The 21,679-nt window shown below is 39.1% G+C and overlaps 1 protein-coding gene across 1 annotated transcript; it reads left to right on the top strand.

The window, feature by feature from the left end:
* Nucleotides 1-8,928: 8,928 nt before the first annotated feature.
* On the top strand, nucleotides 8,929-21,009 carry DYNLRB2 (dynein light chain roadblock-type 2). Its single transcript, XM_003418093.4, has 4 exons — nucleotides 8,929-9,041; nucleotides 11,211-11,286; nucleotides 19,848-20,015; nucleotides 20,760-21,009. The coding sequence occupies exons 1-4, from the start codon at nucleotides 9,039-9,041 to the stop codon at nucleotides 20,801-20,803; spliced, it is 291 nt and encodes a 96-aa protein (XP_003418141.1). The 5' UTR covers nucleotides 8,929-9,038; the 3' UTR covers nucleotides 20,804-21,009.
* The last annotated feature ends 670 nt before the right edge of the window (nucleotides 21,010-21,679 follow it).

The following is a 21,679-nucleotide window of genomic DNA, read 5'->3' as shown; positions in this document are numbered from 1 at the left end:
GAAGACTATAAGCTAAGTTCTCAATAGAAACAACAGAAAACAGAATGATATCTTCAAAAGGCTAAAAGAGAAAAAGGGAGGGAGGGATTCTATACCTAGCAAAAATATCCTTCGAGCATAAAACTGAAATAAAGACATTTCCAGATGTAGAGAAACAGAGACAACATATCACAGGCACACGGGCACATAGTATACTGGAAATAGCAAAGAGTGTTCAGTAGGCAGAAAGAAAATGATCCCAGGTGAAAGTCTGGGATTCCAGAAGAAATGAAGAGTAATGAAAAGGAAAAATATGTAGTGATCTAAATACATAGTTGATGTATAAAACAATAACAAGCATATGGTGCTTAAAAATTACATAGAACAAAAATACCTAATTGCATATAAGTTGGGAGAGGGGTAAAAGAGTAAAGTACTATAACACTCTTGTCTGGAAAGAAGGTAAAAGTACCAAGACATATTAGACTTTGATAAGTCAGAGATACATGGTGTAGTATCTAGGGTAACCACTAAAAAAAAGAAAAGAAATAAAGCTTGAAACTAATTGAGGAAAAAAAGGAAAAAGTTAAAAATAGTTTAATCCAAAAGAAGTTAAGAAAGGAGAGAGAGTGAGACACAGAAAAGATAGAGCAAATAGAAGCAAATAGTAAGATGGTAGAGTTAAATATACCTATAATTACACAGTTCTACTCTGTCCTGTAGGATTGTTATGAGTCGGAATCGACTCGACGGCAGTGGGTTTGATAATTAATGAACTAAATGCTCCAATTGGAAAAGAAAATTAGTCTGGATAAAAATACAAAATTCAGCAACATGATATTTATAACATACATCTTAAATGGAAGGTGACAATAGATTTAAAGTAGGAATGGAAAAAGCCATACCATGAAAACTAACCATAAGGAAGATTCTGTAGCTATATTGGCACCAGACAAAATAGACTTTAAGCCAAAAATAATTACTAGAGATAATGAGGACAATTCATAATGCTAAAAGGTCCAATTCATGAGGAAGCTATAACAATTCTAAATTTGTATGCCTGTAATTACATATTAATGTAATATGTAATACATAGGAAACCCTGGTGGGGTAGTGGTGAAGTGCTAAGGCTGCTAACCAAGAGGTCGGCAGTTCAAGTCCGCCAGGCACTCCTTGGAAACTCTATGGGGCAGTTCTACTCTGTCCTATATAGGGTCGCTATGAGTCGGATCGACTAGAAGGCAGTTGTGGGGGTGGGTAATTACATAAGCTCAAACTACGTTGCTGTTGTTGTTAGGTACCGTCGAGTCAGTTCCAACTCATAGAGACCCTATGTACAACAGAACAAAACATTGCCCAGTCCTATATCATCCTCACAATTGTTGCTATGCTTGAGCCCCTTGTTGCAGCCACTGTGTCAGTCAATCTCATTGAGGGTCTTCCTCTTTTTTTGCTGACCCTCTGCTTTACCAAGCATGATGTCCTTCTCCAAGGACTGGTCCCTCCTGATAACATTTCCGAAGTACATGAGAAGTCTCACCATCCTCACTTCTAAGGAGCATTCTGGTTGTACTTCTTCCAAGACAGATATCTTCCTTCTTCTGGCAGTCCATGGTATATTCAATATTCTTCATCAACACCATAATTCAAAGACATCAATTCTTCTTTGGTTTTCCTTATTCATTGTCCAGGTTTCACATGCATATGAGGCAACTGAAAATACCATGGCTTGGGTCAGGTGCACTTAATCCTCAAAGTGACATCTTTGCTCAAACTATATAGAACAATGATTCACAAAATTTCAAAATGATACAAACAATCCACCATCATAGTAGACAATTTAACAAACCTTTTTTTTCTAACTGAACGAACAAACAGTAGAAAATCAGGAAATACAGTAGCTAGTCCACAAAGATGACTTCATATCGAACCATCCATTAGCTGTTCCCGTTGAGTTGATTCTGACCCATAGCAACCCTACAGAAGAGAGTGGAACTGCCCTTGTATAGTTTCCAAGGATGTAAATCTTTACGGAAGCAGACAGCCAGATCTTTCTCTTGTGGAGCGACTTGTGGGTTCGAATTGCTAACCTTTCGATTAGCAGCCAAGCACTTAACCACCGCACCATCAGGACTCCTCCATATTGAACCACACCTCCTGGCCATCAGGTCCTTGGGTAGTATGCATCCCTTAAATCTTGGCTGCACCTGTGATTCCTTTTTTTTAGTTAGCCACATCAATGTAAAATTCAGATTTCTCGTTATGTCAAGTAGTTTAAATTAACACATAGTAAAACTGATTGATTGATTGGTGTACAGTTCCATGAGCTTTGACACCTGTATGGAAGTCCCCGGGTGGCACAAATGGTTTGTGCTCTGCTACTAACCAAAGGCTGGTGGTTAGATCCACCCAGTGGCACTACAGAAGAGAGGCCTGGTGATCTACTTCTGTAACTTTATAGCCATTAAAAACCCTATGGACCACAGTTCTACTTTGAAACATATGGAGTCACTATGAGTTGGAATTGACTTGACAGCATTGGGTTTGGGTTTTTGTTTTTGTTTTGTTTTTTTTTTAAGGATTTGTTAACCACAACAATCAGGATGCAGAACAATCCCATCATTGCAAAAGCCTCCTTCATGTTATCCCTTTGTAGTCACACCTCGTTCCACTCTTAATCCCTGAAAACCACTATTCAGTTCTCCCACATCTTCATGACATGGGGGTAGGGAAAGGTTTCTTAAACAAAACACCAAAGTACTGGTCCCATAAAGGATGGTGAAAACAGTTAAGCACTTGACTACTAGCCAAAATGTCAGTGGTTCAAACTCACCCAGAAGCACCTCGGAAGACAGGCCTGGAGATCTGCTTCCAAAAGATCACAGCCATTGGAAATCCTGTGGAGCACAGTTCTGCTCTAACACACTTGGGGTCTCCAAGAGTTACAATTGGCTTGATAACAACGATCAACAACAATATACTAGAATAGATAAAAATTAAGAAATTCTATTCCTCAAAAGATACAATTAAGAATTGAAAAAGCAAGTCACAAAGCGGAAGGTATAATTGTAATAGATTATACATATACATAGAACACCAAAAAAATAGGTAAGACATTTGAACAGGCACTTAATAAAAAACATACCCATCTGGCCAATAAATGTATGGAAAGGGCTCAATTTCATCAATAATTAGGTAGATGCAAATTAAAACCACAATGAGATATCATGATAAAATGGCTAAAATTAAAAAGCCTAACAATACTAAGTATTGGTAAGGATGTGGAACAAAAAATTCTTTTTCACTACTATTGGGAGTGCACATTGGTACCACCACTTAAAAAAAAAAAATTTTGGCATCACCTGATAAAGTGGAAGATATCACATACTTTATGAGCCAGCAATACCATCTATACATATTTATTGAAAACTAATGGATACACATGTGCACTGTCTTAGGCTGGGTTCTCTACAGAAGCAAAACCAGTAAAGTGTATAAATATATATACACAGAGAGAGATTTATATCAAGGAAATGGTTTACATGGTTGTAGAGGCTGGAATGTCCCAAGTTCGTGGGTCAGGCTGGAGGCTGATTCACATAGCCTCAGGGGCTGGAGAACCCAAGATTGACAGGTCAGAGAACAGGACTCTTGCTTAGTGGCTACAAAGATCGATGAATCCCAAGATTGGCAGGCAAGGCCACAGGTAACCTGCTAGCTCAAGTCCCTAGAACCAGAGGTCAGATGAACAGGAGCCAGTTCCAGGATCCAGCGTGAGCAAAAGCCCATGAGCCTTGCCAGAGTGTCTACTTATATTCGATGCAAGCCACACGCCCAAGGAAACTCTCTTTCAACTGACTGGCTACTCATAGCAGAGCCCATCATGGGGCTGATCACATTATATCAAATTTCAACACAGAAGTGATCAAAACATCACGACTACCAAACCACTGAGAATCATGGCCCACTCAAGTTGACCCACAGTCTTAACCATCACACACACTAAAATAAACAAAAATCAAACCCGTTGCCATTGAGTCAATTCCGACTCATAGAGACCCTATAGGACCGAGTAGAACTGCCCCATAGGGTTTCCAAGGAGCACCTGGTGAATTCGTACTGCCAACCTTTTGGTTAGTAGCCATGGCTCTTAACCACTAAGCCACCAGGGTTTCCAAGTGATATGTGAAAGAATATCTGCAGTAGTATCATTCATAGAAGTAAAAAACTGGATACAATCAATCTGTCGACAGTAAAAAGATAGTAAATTGTGATGTTCTCTTACAGCTGAGAAGCCCTGGTGGCGCAGCGATTAAGAGTTCAGCTGTCAGCCAAAAGACTGGCAGTTTGAACCCACCAGCTGCTCCTTGGAAACCCTATGGTGCAGTTCTACTTTGTCCTACAGGGTTTCTATGAGTTGGAATCAACTTGACAGCAACGGATTTGGGTTTTTTTTTTTTTTTTTTGGTTTTTCTTACATGGGTACTACACAGCAATAAAAATGAAAATAGGGCACACAACATACATGGCTATCATAAACTTAACAGTCAGTAAAATGAGTCCGACAAAGATTGCCTGCTATGTAATTCCATTTATATAAAATTAAGAACTAAATTATACTGTTAGAAGTCAAACAGCTAACTTTGGGAGAAGAGTTAGGCGTAATGATTGGGAACGGCCATCTGGAGGTTTCTGGGGTACGGATAGTGGTCTACTTCTTGACCTGGGTGGGGTTACATGGGAGCCCACTTTGTGGTAATTCACTGAGCTGTATGTTTTTTTTGTGCACCTTGGTGGGGGTGTGTGTGTGTGTGTGTGTGTGTGTGTGTGTGTGTTTACCAAGGAAAGTAAATGAAACTAAATTGATCTGAGACCTTGAAAAAATAGATTAGAAACCTTGGAACTTGATTATCTGGGAAAAGAAGGGGTACATCAAGTCCGTGGGGTTTATTCCTCCCTTTAGTCCTTCCTTCCTTCTTTGAACAAAATTAATAGATCAGACAGTATTCACAGTTTGCCTTCAACTGTAAGTTACTGAGACAATTATTAAGTGCAATACACTGATATGGGAGGTGGTTGCTGGAGCTAGAAATTAAAAAATGGGAATTGTGGAAAATGGGGTTAAAGGTGGATGAAGGTTCTAAATGGACAGCAGGTAAGAGTGTAGGAGGAGAAAAGGAAATAAGTTCCTTAGTGAGAAAATCAGCAACAAGAATTCTGAAGATTTTCGTAGGGAGGCAATAAAGGCAAAGGAAGGAGGATGAGGTGGCCGCGAAGAAAGAAACAGGGGTGGGAAGTTGGGAGGAAAAGCCTGGAGAATCGGAAAGATGGGAAGGAGGAAGGAAAAATGGGCCAAAGGAAGGAGAAGACAGAATAAAGAAGAGTAGTTACATGATTCATATTGGGCGCCTGGTGGGGGCCAGGCATATTAAAAAAAATTTTAAGGCATATTACACACATAAAATCATTTAAACTTCACATCAACCTCTACCATATGTATAATTTTACTATTTTATAAATGAAACCCTGGTGGTACAATGGTTAAAAGTTCGGCTGCTACCCAAAATATCGGCAGTTTGAACCCACCAGGTGCTCCTTAGAAACTCTACGGGGCAGTTCTACTCTGTCCTATAGGGTCGCTGTGAGTCAGAATCGACTAGACGGCAATGAGTTGTTTTTTGTTCGTTTGGCTGGTTGGTTGGTTGATTTTACAAACAGAAGGACAAATCTAAGAGAATTTATTTTGCTCAAGGAAACTTGCTTAGAAACGCCAACCCTAGCACTGCGTACATCTCCAAATTCTGTGCTTCAGGAAATCATTTAATTCCAACCGGGAGCAACGCCTTATGGGAAGTAAATGCTTATGTTACACTTGGATCCTGGAAAGAATTATTCCAAAGGGTACCTTTGTCCTAATGTAGAAAATGGCTGATTTTCTAACCCTGTATCTTTAATTCTATGGCACTGGGTCAGTTATGTGGAATCCTTATTGATATCACTGGCCACCTCTAAATCTGCCTCAGAGAATTTTAGGAGAATTCACATATTGAGGAAGGGGTAGGGGGCATGTCAGACGTTGCCAAGGCACTTTATGTAGCACAACTACAAATATTCATTATAGTCCCCAAAAAGGCATAAAAATTAAAGCAAACTACCTCCAAGGAATAATTAGAAGTGAAAATCAATAAGGAGAAAAGGGCTCACATTCTGCTCATTGATTTTCTCTGCTCAGTGAGTCAAACTTGACTCTTGGTTGGCAGTCAGTTTGGCTACTTCGTATTTCTTTCTCAGCAGTTAGCTACTCTTGTCAGGGCCTTTCATGTTGGAGTCTCTCTCTGCTGTAATCACAGCTGTCAGCTACTGAATGAGTCTGACACCCTGACTCCAGAAACGAGGGGACTCACACCCCGTGCATATGCAGTCCGGTCCTTCATTACAGCTGACTGACCTAACAGACATGCTGCACTACCACTGATTTTTATAAGAAAACAAGTGGCTATACGATCCAGTAGGAATCTCCTTCATTAGAGAGCCCAAGAATCAGGCTTTATACATACAATTCAGCCAGTATTACTGGAAATATTCACATTTTTAATACTGAAAAATGGTAGCTATAAGCAAGAGCCAGATCTGTACAAACACGCCAGACTCCTCTCTCACAACCTTAGCTGTCCATTCCAAATCATCTTACCTGCAGTCCAAGCTGGTGAGTGACAGGGAGGTTAGTTGGCTATTGTGACCTGGCTTTTTGAGAAGCAGAATTTACTTGGAGAGTAAAAGGGGAGAATAACAGTGACCAGAATTGACCACGCTTCCCCCCGCTCCAAAACAAACAAACACGAAAAACTAAAGCAGACCTAGAGACTCTCAGAGTTTCTGTACATGACTAAAAATCACAAATCAATAGACTTGGAGTTGAAATGGATCATCTAGTCCAAAGCCAACAATGAGTTCAAGACCATTCCAGAGCACCCCTGACCAAGAGCCTTCAGATTCTAGTTGACATCTGTAGCGATAAGCATGCCCTGTTTCCTTTGAGACTGCTTTCTGGAAATGGAAGCACAAAGTGAATTACGTTTATATAACCTGTGCAGTTGATTCCAACCCATAGCAACCCTGGAGGACAGAGCAGAACTGTCCCCACAGGGTTTCCAAGGAGTGGCTAGTGGATTTGAACTGCTGACCTTTTGGTCAGCAGTAGTATCCCTTAGCTGGTGTGCCACCAGGGCTGCATTTGTTGTATAGAGAGCCATTAGAGCATAATCCCTATGGAGATGCATTGTCAACTTACAACTTCAATTTAGTAATCAATGTGTGTCCTCTTCAAACCCCAAAAGTCATAATATGCCTCCAGTCATAATATTTTCCTGCTGCACTTGACACAATCATTAGTCTCTTCCTCCCAGGCTACAAGGATATTGCCTATGCACTTCAAAAGGTCAAGTGACTTCTGACCATCCCTAATTGACCTGCTGATCTTTAACTTCTGTTTTCTCCATCAGTTTCTTAAACACCCAGTGGGATGCTATTCTATGGCAGTTGGTAGAACCTCCAGAACTACTGCTTGCAAACAATTTTCCAGCAACTCATAATTGTTGGCAAATAATGGCAAAAAGACTCTAATGGATTAAACGAAAATACCGTACTGGCAAGCATCAGTTCAAACTAGTTCAGAGCAATAAGGAGTGGTGCTACAAGCAGATGAGAACATAAGATACAGTTTTGGGAGTGGGGGAATAAATTTCTATATAAAACAGTTAAGGGCTCCACTACAAACTGAAAAGTTGGTGTTGGCAGTTTGAAACCACAGCCTTGAAAACCTTATGGTGGAATTCTACTCTACACACACGGGGTCGCCACGGATCAGAATTGACTCCACAGCAACTGGGTTGGCTTTCTGGTTTATATATATGATAGTACTCTTTGATGTTGTGACATGTTATCTTTAATATAAAACTACTTCCAGGAAAAACGTTATCAGCTGTGCACAGGGAAGCGCTGAGCGCAATGTGCCAAGCATCACAAGGCGGCTGAGTCTATTCTCAAGTATCTAAAGCAGCCCAACTCCGGGAGCCAGGTGCTCCAGAACACATATACAAAGAAGTGTGAAAGAGCACCCTAAAACCGAGGCACTTGACATAAATAAAACGGCTGACACCGGTCTCAATCGGACTCTGTTTTGTCCTATGCCCCTGCTTTTGCTTTTTTAAATTATGTGACCCATGACCACACCTTTGACCAAGATAACTTGTTCTGCAACATTCTGAGGTGACCCACCCAGATTGTTGGGGGAACCAGCTCTGGAATGCAGGAAGCTGAGGCTAAGGTTGAGTACCCCAGCCAACAGAAATTCTTGGTAAATGAGTCTTACAAAGCAGAGCATGGTGGACAGCAACCAATCAAATGTACCCCCCCTCCCGCCCCCGAGACACACACACACCTTCCCAACTCTGTACAGAGTTTTACAAAGTTGAGTATAAAGGACACGTGCTTTTATGTTCCCTCTTCGGAATGCCATTTTGAACTTTGGCGCTTCCCGATTTGCAAATCCATGAATAAAACTCTTCTTTTACAGAAACCCTGTTCCGTTTTTAACATAAATTATTATTTCGCTTGCTGCATTTTGTACTGCTCTCCCGCTAAGATGGGCCCAGGCCCCAGGGCGAGTACTTGGCGGTGCTCAATAACTAGTTCTTGAATGAGTATGTGGATGTCACACTACTGGGCGCTAGAGGAAGCAATCAGCGCACTAACCACTGCCGAAGCCTGCCCTACGCCCTCCTCTCTTTTCTGCCCAGCGACCCGAGACACCACTAACTTCAAAAAACTGCTCCCCGTGGTCCAGCCCCACCTTCGTCTACGGCGGCCGGGAGGGTCAGTGCGGCGTTCAGGGCGGAAGAGTCGCCCCTGATGCCGCCCAGCCCACCCGCACGCAGGCGCGGCACCGACGCTTCCAGGAGGTCACTTCCTCCCCTGTCTCCTAGCAACGGCTGGAAGCGTTGTTGACATCCAGGGTAGTGGTGCCGCCGGACTGACCGGAGGGTCTCGGAGCCAGCGCTATGGTAAATCTGGGTTCTCGGTCTGCGACCCGCGCTCCAGAAGCGCGCACTATCCGGAGGGGGAGAGCGAGACCCTGGAAAAGGGAAGATGTCAATATGGACGAGGGCGGGGGATGTTTAGACAGGCGAAGCTTCTTGGGGGATAGATATCGAGACGGAAGATTTTGGAGGGTGTGTGTGTGGTGTGGGTTGGGTGGGGTGCCTGAGAAAGGGAGGTATACAGAGAAGGGAAGAAAGATCTCGGGGGAATGGCAGATCCTGAAGGGGACAGACGAGAGATCTCCAGAGAGAGGAAAGTTTGAAAAGGGGAGGAGCGGAAGAGAAGGAAGAGATGGGAGAGCGAGAGCCAGGGAGTGAAGATAGAAGGAGATAATGAGAGAGAAGAATGGAAAATAAAGCGGAGAGTGAGGCAGGAAGGAAGGAAAGAAGGGATGGAGGGAGGGCTGGTGGGTGAGTGGATGGAAGAAAAAAAAGGAGAGAGCAAGAGAAAGGAAAGAAAGGGAAAGTAGGGACTGCAGAAAGTTTGAAAGACAGAGCAAAGAAGAGTACCATAGTAAAAGGGATGAAAAGGGGTGGAGATGAAGAGATTGTATTAGGACGATTTAGGAATCAAGAAAAATAGAGAACTGGGAGGAGAGAGGGAAAGGCAGGGAAGAGCAGAGAGAGGAGTTTGTGAGAAAAAAAAAAAAAAGAAGCCAGTGGTTATAAGGAACTGTGGAGATTTTTCTTAGAGATCACAGAAATCGTAATAAATGATTGATCCCATGTACAACTACTACACCTTAGTTCACTGTCTCCCAAAATGAGATGCAAACCTTAGTTGCTACCTAAAATAGCCCAAGATTACCAAATAGTACAGTGAATTACATCATGAGAAAGTTATTCGTCTCCCATTTTTCCTAGCCTTTGGTTATATCCAGGACAAAGTTTCTGACACAATTTTGTCCTTAATGCCACTATCATTTGGTAATGTTAATTTTATCACCTGGAGAGCAGACCGCAGGCTCAGAGCCTTCGTGGTGGTAAAATCCACTGTGTTGGTTTTTTATAGTTATTTCTATTTATGACATGACACTAGATTTCCATTTATGATAGTGATGTATACTTTCCTTTTAAATTACACTTATTTAAGCATTTATCAGTGAGATAATTTAAAGAAAATGCTAGTTAAATAATATAAGTGCTATTCACAATGGCAAAAATCATGAATCTAGGACATAGATGTCTGAAGTTCAGAAAACATCTGTTATGATGGAGGAAAAGAGAAAGTGATTGTGCCCACATTAGGTGCAAAAGAAAACTGTCTTTTGACTAAGGTAGTATAATGTTCACCTATGTGATGTTTAAATAAAACAAAACAAAACTATCACAAACCTTCATTAAGGGACTTTGCAGACTACAGCTTGATTTCAGAATATCCAGTGATAACTCAGTCGTGAACAGCATGCAGGTTGGAAAAATACTAGTCTTTAATTTGGTATCTCTAAATCTGAGAGCTCTAAGGCTGATACAGTACAGTTTATGCATAAGATTAATTCAGAAAGCTGAGTTTAAAACCCAGTAATGGGGTTCCAACATAATCATTAATGATTGACCTTTCGACTTGCCCTGAGACCCAAGCTATTGTTACATTTATACAGAATATTCTGTAAATTTATCATCTGAACTCCCAATTAGGTAACATTTAGGACTGAGAATAAGATTTCTCATGAAGGGATAGACAGAGGGGACCCATGATATTGCTCTCTAAATATTAAAGGACTATAATGTGGAAAAGTAATTTGCCATGTGGGTCCAGAAAGAAGGCCTATGAACAATGGGTGAAAGATAATCTGGAAGAGATTTCTGTTCAATGTGAAGACTTTTATAGAAAATTGAAACAGAAGAAAGGAAGGAAAGGAAAGAGGGATAAAAATGGAAAGAGCTTTTGTGAGGTGGCAAGCTCTCTGTTTCTAGAAGGGTTCAAGCCAAGAGATTTACTAGGGTTCTATGGTGGGGTGTCTTATGTGGCTTTGTATGTAGGACTTGATCATTTCAAAGCTGTCTTCCAAAAACCTAAGTACCTTAGGTTAGGGAGATAGGGGAATGAGTGTCTTTCTAGACATTATTCTGTTTGGGATTGGGGTCACCACAAAGACCCTTTTGGCTAATTACCTTCTTGATCTCTTTCAGACAGAGGTGGAGGAAACCCTAAAGAGAATTCAGAGCCATAAAGGGGTTATTGGAACTATGGTTGTCAATGCAGAAGGTAAGTATATCAGCCTGCCTCCTTGGCACGCAGAAGCTCACCAAGAACCTGTTTATTGTATCAAGCTTTAAGACAAAAACATCTTAGAATTTACAATCAAATAGCTATTGGATTTATTTATCAAGCGTCTGTTGAATATTATATGCCAAGCATGCTGTTAAGAGCTAGGGGTATAAGTATGAATAAGACATATCTAAAAATGTATATTTCTAAGGAACATTATACATTGTCTGATTTTTTAAAGCATTGATGAACTCTCTACCAATATTTCAGTAGTGCCAATAAAACTGTTATATTGAAGATAGGGAGAATATTGTTGTAGGCAGTTTGTTTTTGTTTAAACATTATAAAGGGTACAGAGTTTTAGTCTTCATTTTAAGTGAAATTGCGCCTTTACCATATTTAATGAAAATCTGTGGGAATTCATTTTAATATCATTTGCACTATAGCCTCTGTGGATATAGTATAAGAAGGGCCAATACATTTTCAACTATGGAATCTGTAGATGTCCCAGAAACTTTCTCTTTACAATCCATATTAAGAATCCACATAACATTTTCTCTGGCACACTGCCCCATGTTTAGTTTTGGTAGAGACCTCTTAAAGGTCCCTGCTGGTTTCATTGATAATTCAGGCTTTTGTAGGGGCAAGCAACACCACAAATTCCAGAGCATTTAGTTGAAGGAAGAGTAGCTACTCCACAGGATTCATAGTGCCACCATGGAAATGGCACATTACCAACTCAGTGCTTGGACACAGAATCTCACAGCTACTCATTCTTTTAGAGCAAATTCATCAACAAATATTTATTGAGCACCTACCAACTGCAATTCTGTTTAAACACTGATCTTCAATACCTTATCATTAAAAATGAAAAATAACATCATTTACTGGCTGGCTGTGATAATTAAATGAGATAATAGTTGTTAAGTGCCTGGCACAATACCTGATACTTAACAGAATTATATTTAAAAGAATGTGAAAGTGGGACCTTTTCATTGATTTGTATGGATAAAACACTTGATGTGGTTACAAAGAATAACAAATAATTCAATGCCAAATGTGTGATATATATATACATATATATAATGATGACTATAATAAATTCACCCAGTTTGAGTGATGCAGGGAGGGGAGAGAAAGAATTTAAGTGCCTTACAGATAAGTCAAGAGCAATGCAAAATATTTTCAGGAAGTGGCCAACCCTAGTGCATAGTTCTGGCAGAACTGGTTTTATTTCCAGGCATTTGTATACACCTTTCCACACCCTCTAAGATGGTCTGTCTGGATGATCTCATATAGGTACACTTACCTATGACACTTGGACAACTCATTAATGTGTTACTTTGGAAGATCTTAGTCTAAAGGAATACATAACAGTATGCATCAAGTGCCTAAAAAATATCCATACTCTTTGACCTGTAATTCCACTTATAGGAATTTATCCTAAGGAGGGGTAAAGAGATAATGTAGGTACAAAGGGTGAAGCATCATCGATAATACCCACTGCCATTGAGTCAATTCTGACTCATAGTGACCCTATAGGACAGAGTAGAACTGCCCCCATAGGGTTTCCAAGGCTGTAAATCTTTACAGAAGATTGCCACATCTTCCTTCCATAGAGTGGCTGGTGGGTTGGAACTACTGACCTTTTGGTTGGCAGCTGAGTGCTTTAACCACTGCGCTTTCAGGGCTCCTCCTTATAGGTAATAGCAATAAATAAATAAGTCATAGTATCTCAATGGTAGGGGGATTTTTAAATCAATTGTGAAATGTTTACTTGATGAACCGTTACTCTATTTTAAATGTTGAAGAATATTTAGAGACATGGAAAAGTACTCACAATATTGGATGAAAGCAGCAGGTAACAAAACGGAACCTAGAATTTTCTAATTATATATACAGCCTGGCATGCACAGACACTTAAAAAATAAATATGGAAGAAAAGACTGGGAAATGTTATGGTGATTATCTCTAGTGGTGGGGTTCAAAGTGATTTTTACTTTATTTTCCTGAGGTTTCTCAATAAACTCTACTCTTATTCAAAGGCAGTAAAATACTATTAATTCCCATTAGCTTCTTCTAGTTAATATCTACTAGGATAAGGGTTGTGCTAGGGCTCAGGGCACTTTTCAGAAATTCTGGATACCCAGAATATTTACTTGAAATCCAAATTAACCTTTTTCCCAAAAATAAACAAGAAGATCTTATTTTTATGGTCAGATTATTAATAACCAGAGTGTATGACAAGGATGCTTATTGGTAGCATATGGTATAAGTTGTGTGACCAGAACGTAATAAAATATGCACAACACTGAACTCAAGTTAAGATGAAAGTGCTGTTTATTTTACAGGCAGTCCCCAGATTATGAATGAGTTCGTTCCTAAATCTGTCTTTAAGTAGAATTTGTACAGCTAGGTACAGTTTGTATCTAAGGTCAGTTAGTCAAATGTTTGTCTTGGTACCCAGGCATAACTCATTTTATTGCGCTTGGCTTTATTGCACTTCACAGATGTTTTTTACAAATTAAAGGTTTGTGGCAACCTTGCGTCAAGCAAGTCTATCAGCGCCATTTTTCCAACAGCATTTGCTTGCTTTATGTCTCTGTGGCACATTTTGGTAATTCTCACAATATTCCAAACTTTTTCATTATTATTACATCTGTTATAGTGATCTGTGATCAGTGTTTTTCATGTTTATTGTAATTGTTTTGGGGCACCATGAACCGCACTTATATGAGACAGCGAACTTAATCAATAAATGTGTGTGTTCTGACTGCTCCACCGATTGGCCATTCCCCTATCTCTCTCCCTGTCCTCTGGCCTCCGTATTCCTGGAAATGCAATAATATTGAAATTAGGGCAGTTAATAACCCTACAGTGGCCAGTAAATATTCAAGTGAAAGGAAGAGTCGTACATCTCTCACTTTAAATCAAAAGCTAGAAAGGATTAAGTTTAGTGAGGAAGGCACGTCGAAAGCCAAGATCGGCCAAAAGCTAGGCCTCTTGTATCAAACAGTTAGCCAAGTCAGCCTCTTGTATCAAACAGTTAGCCAAGTCGTGAATGCAAAGGAAAAGTTCTTGAAGGAAATTAAAAGTGCTACTCTAGTGGACACATAAATGATAAGAAAGCGAAACAGCCTTTTTGCCGATGTAGAGAAAGTTTTAGTGGTCTAGATAGAAGATCCAACCAGCTACAACATTCCCTTAAGCCAAAGTCTAATCCAGAGCAAGACCCTAACTCTCTTCAGTTCTATGAAGGCTGAAAGAGGTGAGGAAGCTTCAGAAGAAAATTTGAAGCTAGCAGAGGCTGGTTCATGAGGCTTAGGGAAAGAAGCCATCTCCATGACATAAAAGTGCAGGGCGAAGCAGGAAGTGCTGGGATAGAAGCCGCAGCAAGTTATCCAGAAGATCCAGCCAAGCTAAGTGATGAAGGCGGCTATGCTGAACAACAAGATTTTCAGTGTAGTTGAAACAGCTTTGTATTGAAAGAAGATGCCATCTAGGACTCTCATAGCTGGAGAGAAGTCAGTGCCTGGCTTCAAAGGGCAGACTGACTCTCTTGTTAGGGTCTAATGCAACCGGTGACTTTAAGTTGAAGCCCATTCTGAAAATCCTAGGGCCCTTAAAAATTATGCTGAATATTTTCTTCCTGTGCTTTATAAATGGAACAACAAAGCCTGAATGACAGCACATCTGTTTACAACATGGTTTACTGGATATTTTAAGCCCACTGTTGAGACCTATTGCTCAGAAAAAAAAGATTCTTTTCAAAGTATGACTGCTCATTTGCAATGCACTTGGACACCCAAGAGTTCCGGTAGAGATGTACAAGGAGATTAATGTTGTTTTCATGCTTGCTAACACATCCATTCCGCAGCCCATGGATCAAGGAGTAATTTTGTCTTTCAAGTCTTATTATTTAAAACATTACATTTTGTAAGGCTATAGCTGCCATAGATGGTGATTCCTCTGATGGATCTGGGCAAAGTCAGTTGAAAACCTTCTGGAAAGGATTGCCATCTAAATGCCATTAAGAACATTTGTGATTCATAAAACCAAAAACTTAAACTGCCAACCTTTGGTTAGCAGCTGTAGCACTTAACCACTACATACCTGAGTTTCCTTGTGATTCACAGAAGGTCAAAATATCAACATGAACAGGAATTTGGAAGGACTCATGGATGACTTTGAGAGGTTCAAGACTTAGTGGAGGAAGTAACTGCAGATGTGGTAGAAACAACAAGAAAACTAGAATTAGAAGTGGAGCCTGAAAATGTTACTGAATTGCTGTAATATCATGATAAAACTTTAATGGATGAGGAGTTGCTTCTTATGGATGAGCAAAGAAGTAGTTCCTTGAGATGTAGTCTATTCCTGGTGAAGATGCTGTGAACACTGTTGAAATGACAACAAAGGATTTAGAATATTACATATATTTAGTTGATAAAGTAGCGGTAGGGTTTGAGAGGATTGACTCCAATTTAGAAAGAAGTTCCACTATGGGTAAAATGCTATCAAACAGCATCGCATGCTTCAGAGAAACCTTTCGTGAAAGGAAGAGTCAATCAATGCAGCAAACTTCATTGTTGTCTTATTTTAAAAACTGCCACAGTTCTTAAATGGTGTTTATGTCTTCTATTTTTTTTTTTATTAGTCTGTATAGTGATTTTTGTTTACTAAATCTAGGCAAATCATTTAAACATATTTTAATATTTGATTTGTGGTTATATAGGCCCTCTACCATGTTTATGCATTTAGATCACATCATATGCCATGATAAATATAGTCCTTTTGTTTCAGTGTTATTGAAACATAGACATCCTATTCATGACAAGCAAAGTAGATTTTATCATTTTAGCCCAGTGCTGAGTGGTACACGTTTTCATTAGAGTAGGTACTTTGTTAACAGATTTTTCCCACTTATAAAATCATCCATTGTTTATAATATTGCAACACTGATCATTGAATTAGATACTGGAAAATACATGTTTGTTTCCCAAGCACTCATATATTCATTCATATATATATATATGCCTCTTTTCTGTTAGCTATTAATTTTAAATATTCTTGACATTTCTAACAATCCATCACTTGAATTTCATTAGATTTTATCAGCCATGCAACCAATTTGTTTTATTTTTGAAGCACAATCTGTCAACCCAAGTACAAATGTACAGCTGAAGATGACAAACTGAAATAAGATCCCAGCTCACTGGGATCATAAAGAGTCATATTTAAAACACTGCAATAAAGTTGGCAATATCAAGTTTTAAAATGCACATACTCCTTGTTCTAGCAGTTCCATTTTAGGGCTATATCCCACATTTATATACATATGTGAAATTCCACACACAAGGACAATTCTGTAGCCTTGCTTATAGATGTCAGACTGGGAACAACATAAATGGCCGTCAGGAGAAGACCAGTTAAATGTATTACAACACATCCATTCAGCAGACTATTATGTGGTCATTAAAATGAATGACTCAGCTTTACAGGTACTAAATGGAGCAATTTCCCAAGTATATTAAGTGAAAAAAAAAAATTAAGGTACAAAATAGTGAATGATACCATTAAAACAAAGAAAGAAAAAAAAGCAAGCACACATACATACATAACTTGCATAGGCTTAGAATATCTCTAGAGCAGTAGGTGTCTCTCAGAAGAGGAAGTGGGTAAATTGTAAACCATGTGTTTAAATTACTTCTCAAGTTTTTTTTTTTTTTAATTAACTAGCATGATGCAAACCAAGAGCTCCATAACTTTTTGTTGATTGATTTTTTTTTAAGTGTCTAGAGTGGATATGAAAAACTTTCAAGTGTTTCCAAAGTGTGCACTTATTATTCAGAAAGGCTAGCTATTTTATTTATTGACTTGGATCGTGAATAGACCAACTAAATAGGCCTGAGCATCTGATTCATAATCTTGTTATCTACATTTTAAATAATTTATTCAGGTAGTATTTCTTGTTTTGACGCTGAGCAATGCGGACTTCGCGTGTAGTCACTATTTTGGATGCAAAATAGAACGATCTGTCAAAAAGCGCTCTTAAAAGGTTGAGAGCTTGTACATTCTAATATCCTGCCTGTTAAAGATACAAACCTTGTGACCTGTTCATCAGGTGTAAAAGACATAACTACTGCCTTCTGGGCTAAAAGTGGCCAACAAATAAAGATACCAAAAGTAACAATTGTTACTTAAAACCTTATTCATTGAATAGTTTTCCCTGTAAATACTGCCTTCTTAGTTTTTTAGAAAGACTTATCCTGGAGATAGCGGTTATCTTAAAATAAAACGAAATTAGCCTGTTTCAGAGGCGGAATTGAGGCTCTCAAAGTGTTTCATGAAAGACTGCAAAATCCTAACTTTTAATACTATTTTGCTTTTGGGTGCTCATCTTGCTTAATAGTTTCCGGAATTAAATTCTCTGAGGGAAAACCAAGAGCCATGTTTGACTCTTATTGATTTGCCTTAATTCAGGTACCTAAGGAATTTGACAATAATCCCAAATTCACCTTTATTTGTCCTCCTAAATTAAAGGTACATTTGCAAATCAAATGCCTGTAATTCCCTGGCTATCTGGTAGTTCTCAAAATAAATATGAAGGCCATCTCTGATTAGATACAATATATGTACAATAACCCAGCACAGCACCTGGAACATAACAGGCACTGATAAGTGCTTGGTGACCTGAATTGAGTGAGATTGATTTGAACTGAATTGAATTATACTTGCATATTTGTCTGGCTAGAATTTTCCAGCTAAATTAATAGTTTCTGTTTTACCCTCATGTAATGGAACAATAGAGCACACAAGAAGCCAAATTTAATAATGTTTAACCAAGAATGAGTACAAACCAGAGAATGTACAGCCAAGGTACAGTATCTTTGTTTTATTATGTTTTCTAATATAAAATTTAAGGCTTTCAAAATACAGTGTGAGGAATTAGGAAGAAATCTCAAAAATCCCTTTAATACACTGGCTAGCATGTGCAGTGAAACCCATTTGTATTTCTGGCCTCAGGGTAGAAGACTAGCATAATGTTACAGACCAAGCATTTCCAAGCAGGCTAACTGTAGACAGGATGCTGGGAGGAATATATTTTGTATGATCATATGTTAACTTAGTGTTATGGATTGAATTATGTCTCCCAAAAATATGTTATAAATCCTAACCTATAGGCCTGTGGTTACAATCCCATTTGGGAATGGGTTGTCTTTGTTATGTTAACAAGGCAGGATTAGTGCAGGGTATATCTTGAGTCAGTCTCTTTTGAGATATAAAAGAGATTTAACAAGCCAGCTGAGCAGAGATGGGGTGAGATAAAAAATGCTAAGAAACATGGAGATCTTCAGGGAACCAGGAAGCAGAAGCTGAGGAAACAAGGACCTTCCTCCAGAGCTGACAGAGAAAGGCTCCCCCTAGAGCCGGCACTCTGAATTCAGGCTTCTAGCCTCCTAAACCCCCAAAAACCAAACCTGTTACCATCAAGCCGATTCCGACTCATAAAAAGAAAAAAAAAAAAATTTTCTTTTTTTTTTTTTTTGACTCATAGCAACCCTCTAATAGGACAGAGTAGAACTGCTCCATAGGGTTTGCAAGGAGCAGCTGGTAGATTCGAACTGGTGACCTTCTGGTTAACAGCTGAGCTCTTAGGCACTACACCACCAGGTCTCCAGCCTCTTAAATTGTGAGAAAATAAACTTCTGTTTGTTAAAGCCATCCACTTGTGGTATTTTTGTTTTAGCAGCTCTAGGTAACTAAGACACTTAGTCACTGTATAACTGATTTAACAACTTCCAAAAGAATTATGCACAAAAATGTTGGTCACGCTATTAGCTATAAAAAAATTACAAACTACCTGACGATCCAACAATAGGAGACTGATTATATTATGATAAACCCAGTGCCGTCTAGTCTATATTATTATATATTCACAAAATGGTAAAATGTGCAGTCATTAAAAATAATGTTGATTTCGTTGAATTGTACAAATGAAATTGTTGAATTGGCAAATGTGTTATCTATTTTTACAACAATAAAAAAATAATAATAATGATGATATTTTTATCAACAGTGAAAACTTGTATGTAATAAGTTAAACGAAGAAAAAGCCAATAGTCAAATTCATAAATATAGTTTGATTCCAACTATATTTAAAAATCTGTGTTAGTAACAAAAAGACTGGAAGGAAATAAACTAAAATTGTTACCAGTGCATAGTATCAACCATCATTTTTTCTTCCTCTTTACAATTATATTGTTGTTGCGTACCGCTGACTCGATTCCAACTCGTAACGACGCTATAGGACAGAGTAGAACTGCCCCATATGATTTTCTAGGCTGTAATCTTTACGGATGCAGATTGCCAGGTCTTGTCTGCCATGGAGCCACTGGTGGGTTTGAATTGCCAAGCCTCCAGTTAGCAGCCAAGCACTGAACCACTCTGTTACCAGGATACCTTATTAATTATCAATATTTTCCAGTATTTCTACAATGTGCATATTACTTTTATCATCAGAAAAAAAGCTAGCCCTAAATTGTGAACTCTCATAACAGGCATTCCAATCCGAACAACCTTGGACAACTCGACAACAGTTCAGTACGCAGGACTTCTTCATCAGCTGACCATGAAGGCCAGGAGCACAGTTCGTGATATTGACCCTCAGAATGACCTAACCTTTCTTAGAATCAGATCAAAAAAACATGAAATCATGGTTGCTCCAGGTAATTTGGCATTTCATTCTAAAAAGTATCTTCCTAATTTCCTGCATAAAAGCCGTGTTTCAAAGACTATGGAGTATAGATTTTAATATACAACATGGACCATAATAGTCCTCCATTTTAAAAAATGAAGAAGTTTGAATCTGAAAATTCCAGCTTGAAAATTCTGTGAAATTAGCAGTGAGTTAGACCTTTGAACAAGCTGGATTTTGCCCACATGCCTTTATCATTAGTAATCAGAAAACTTAGGAGATACAATTCTCATTTGTAGTCACCTTAGCACACAGACTCTCTGGAGATGGGGAAAAAGGTCTCCTGTCCTATAAATGAAGTATGGGGGAGGGAGTCAAGGATAGATGTAGATGAAAGGCCAGTAGGGTCTTAAATCCACCTTGTGGAGAAAGCACATCTACCTGGTCTACCAGAAGGCAGCAACCACAGAGACATTTCTGTTCCCAAAAGAAATACATTTACAGAATTACTAGATGTCAGTGCACAACAGTACCCAGTGCTCCTAAATCTAGCCTACAGCAAACTTCTCAGTAGCACATCTGTAAAATCGGAATTACCCATAAACTAAATAAAGCCTGTTCTACACCCCTGTTCTCACCTCAGTTACATATTACAATCATGTGCAGTCAGGGTTGAAAACCACTGGTCTCTACAGGGTCCATGTGATGTTTTGAAGTATTCATGTATTAAATTTAATTTTTAGCATAAATTAATTTTGTGCATGTCTCTCCATAGATAAGGAATATCTTCTGATTGTCATTCAGAATCCATGTGAGTAGACCTGCTCTACAGCCAAGTCTGCCCCAGTGGTGCTGGGTTGAAACACTTCACTCTTTAATGATTACTAAAACTATATTCCTATCTAACTGATCTTCTGGACATTCTTTTCTATTTTTACATTTAAACTATTTTATGTGTCTTATTTAGTCCCTTTTGATTGTATTGTAAAATTGTACCTTAGCTATGTAATAAACAAATTCTGGTGTGTGTGTCCCTATATTTTTATAATATACAAAACGGGATTCTAGTGAGAAGACAGCCTTCCTTAACGATATTTCTTTTAATCTGGAATTAACTCACCAGGAGTAAGTATGGAAGTATAATTTTGCCCATTTCATTAACATGGCAAAGAAATGCAGTGGAGCACTGAGGCAGCTGCAAAGGGAGTACGAAGTCTCAGCCCTCCAGGAACTTAAGATGCCGCAACAGGTTCAGTGAGGACAGTAGAAACCAGAGGGTGGGTCTCCGCTGGGGGCAGGACGGCGGATAATTGCCTGTTCCCAGCTCTGGCAAAGCTCTGCAAACTTGGGCTTCCATCACATCGGCCTGAGAGGACCAGAAACAGGTCTTGGGCAAGGGTGCCTACGTATGAGGCTGACAAGATAAATCCAGAGAATTTTATTATTGTTAGATATTTTAGATATTCAGAAAATAAAGTATAACAGATTTCCATGCACCCCAAACCCATATATAATAAGAAAAAAAAAATTTTTTTTTTAGATGTTAATATTTCACCATATTATCTTTATGCTATTGTTGTTGTGGCACTGGGTTGGGATTGTTGTTGTTAGTTGCCATTGAGTCGATTCCAACTCGTGGCAGCCCCACGTGTGCAGAGTAGAACTGCTCCGTAGGGTTTTCAAGGCTGTGACCAT

Source organism: Loxodonta africana, chromosome 21 (genome assembly GCF_030014295.1).
Source record: "Loxodonta africana isolate mLoxAfr1 chromosome 21, mLoxAfr1.hap2, whole genome shotgun sequence".
NCBI classification, from domain to species: domain Eukaryota; kingdom Metazoa; phylum Chordata; class Mammalia; order Proboscidea; family Elephantidae; genus Loxodonta; species Loxodonta africana.
Note: the sequence above shows the minus strand (reverse complement) of the source record. Positions and strands in the feature narration are given on the sequence as shown.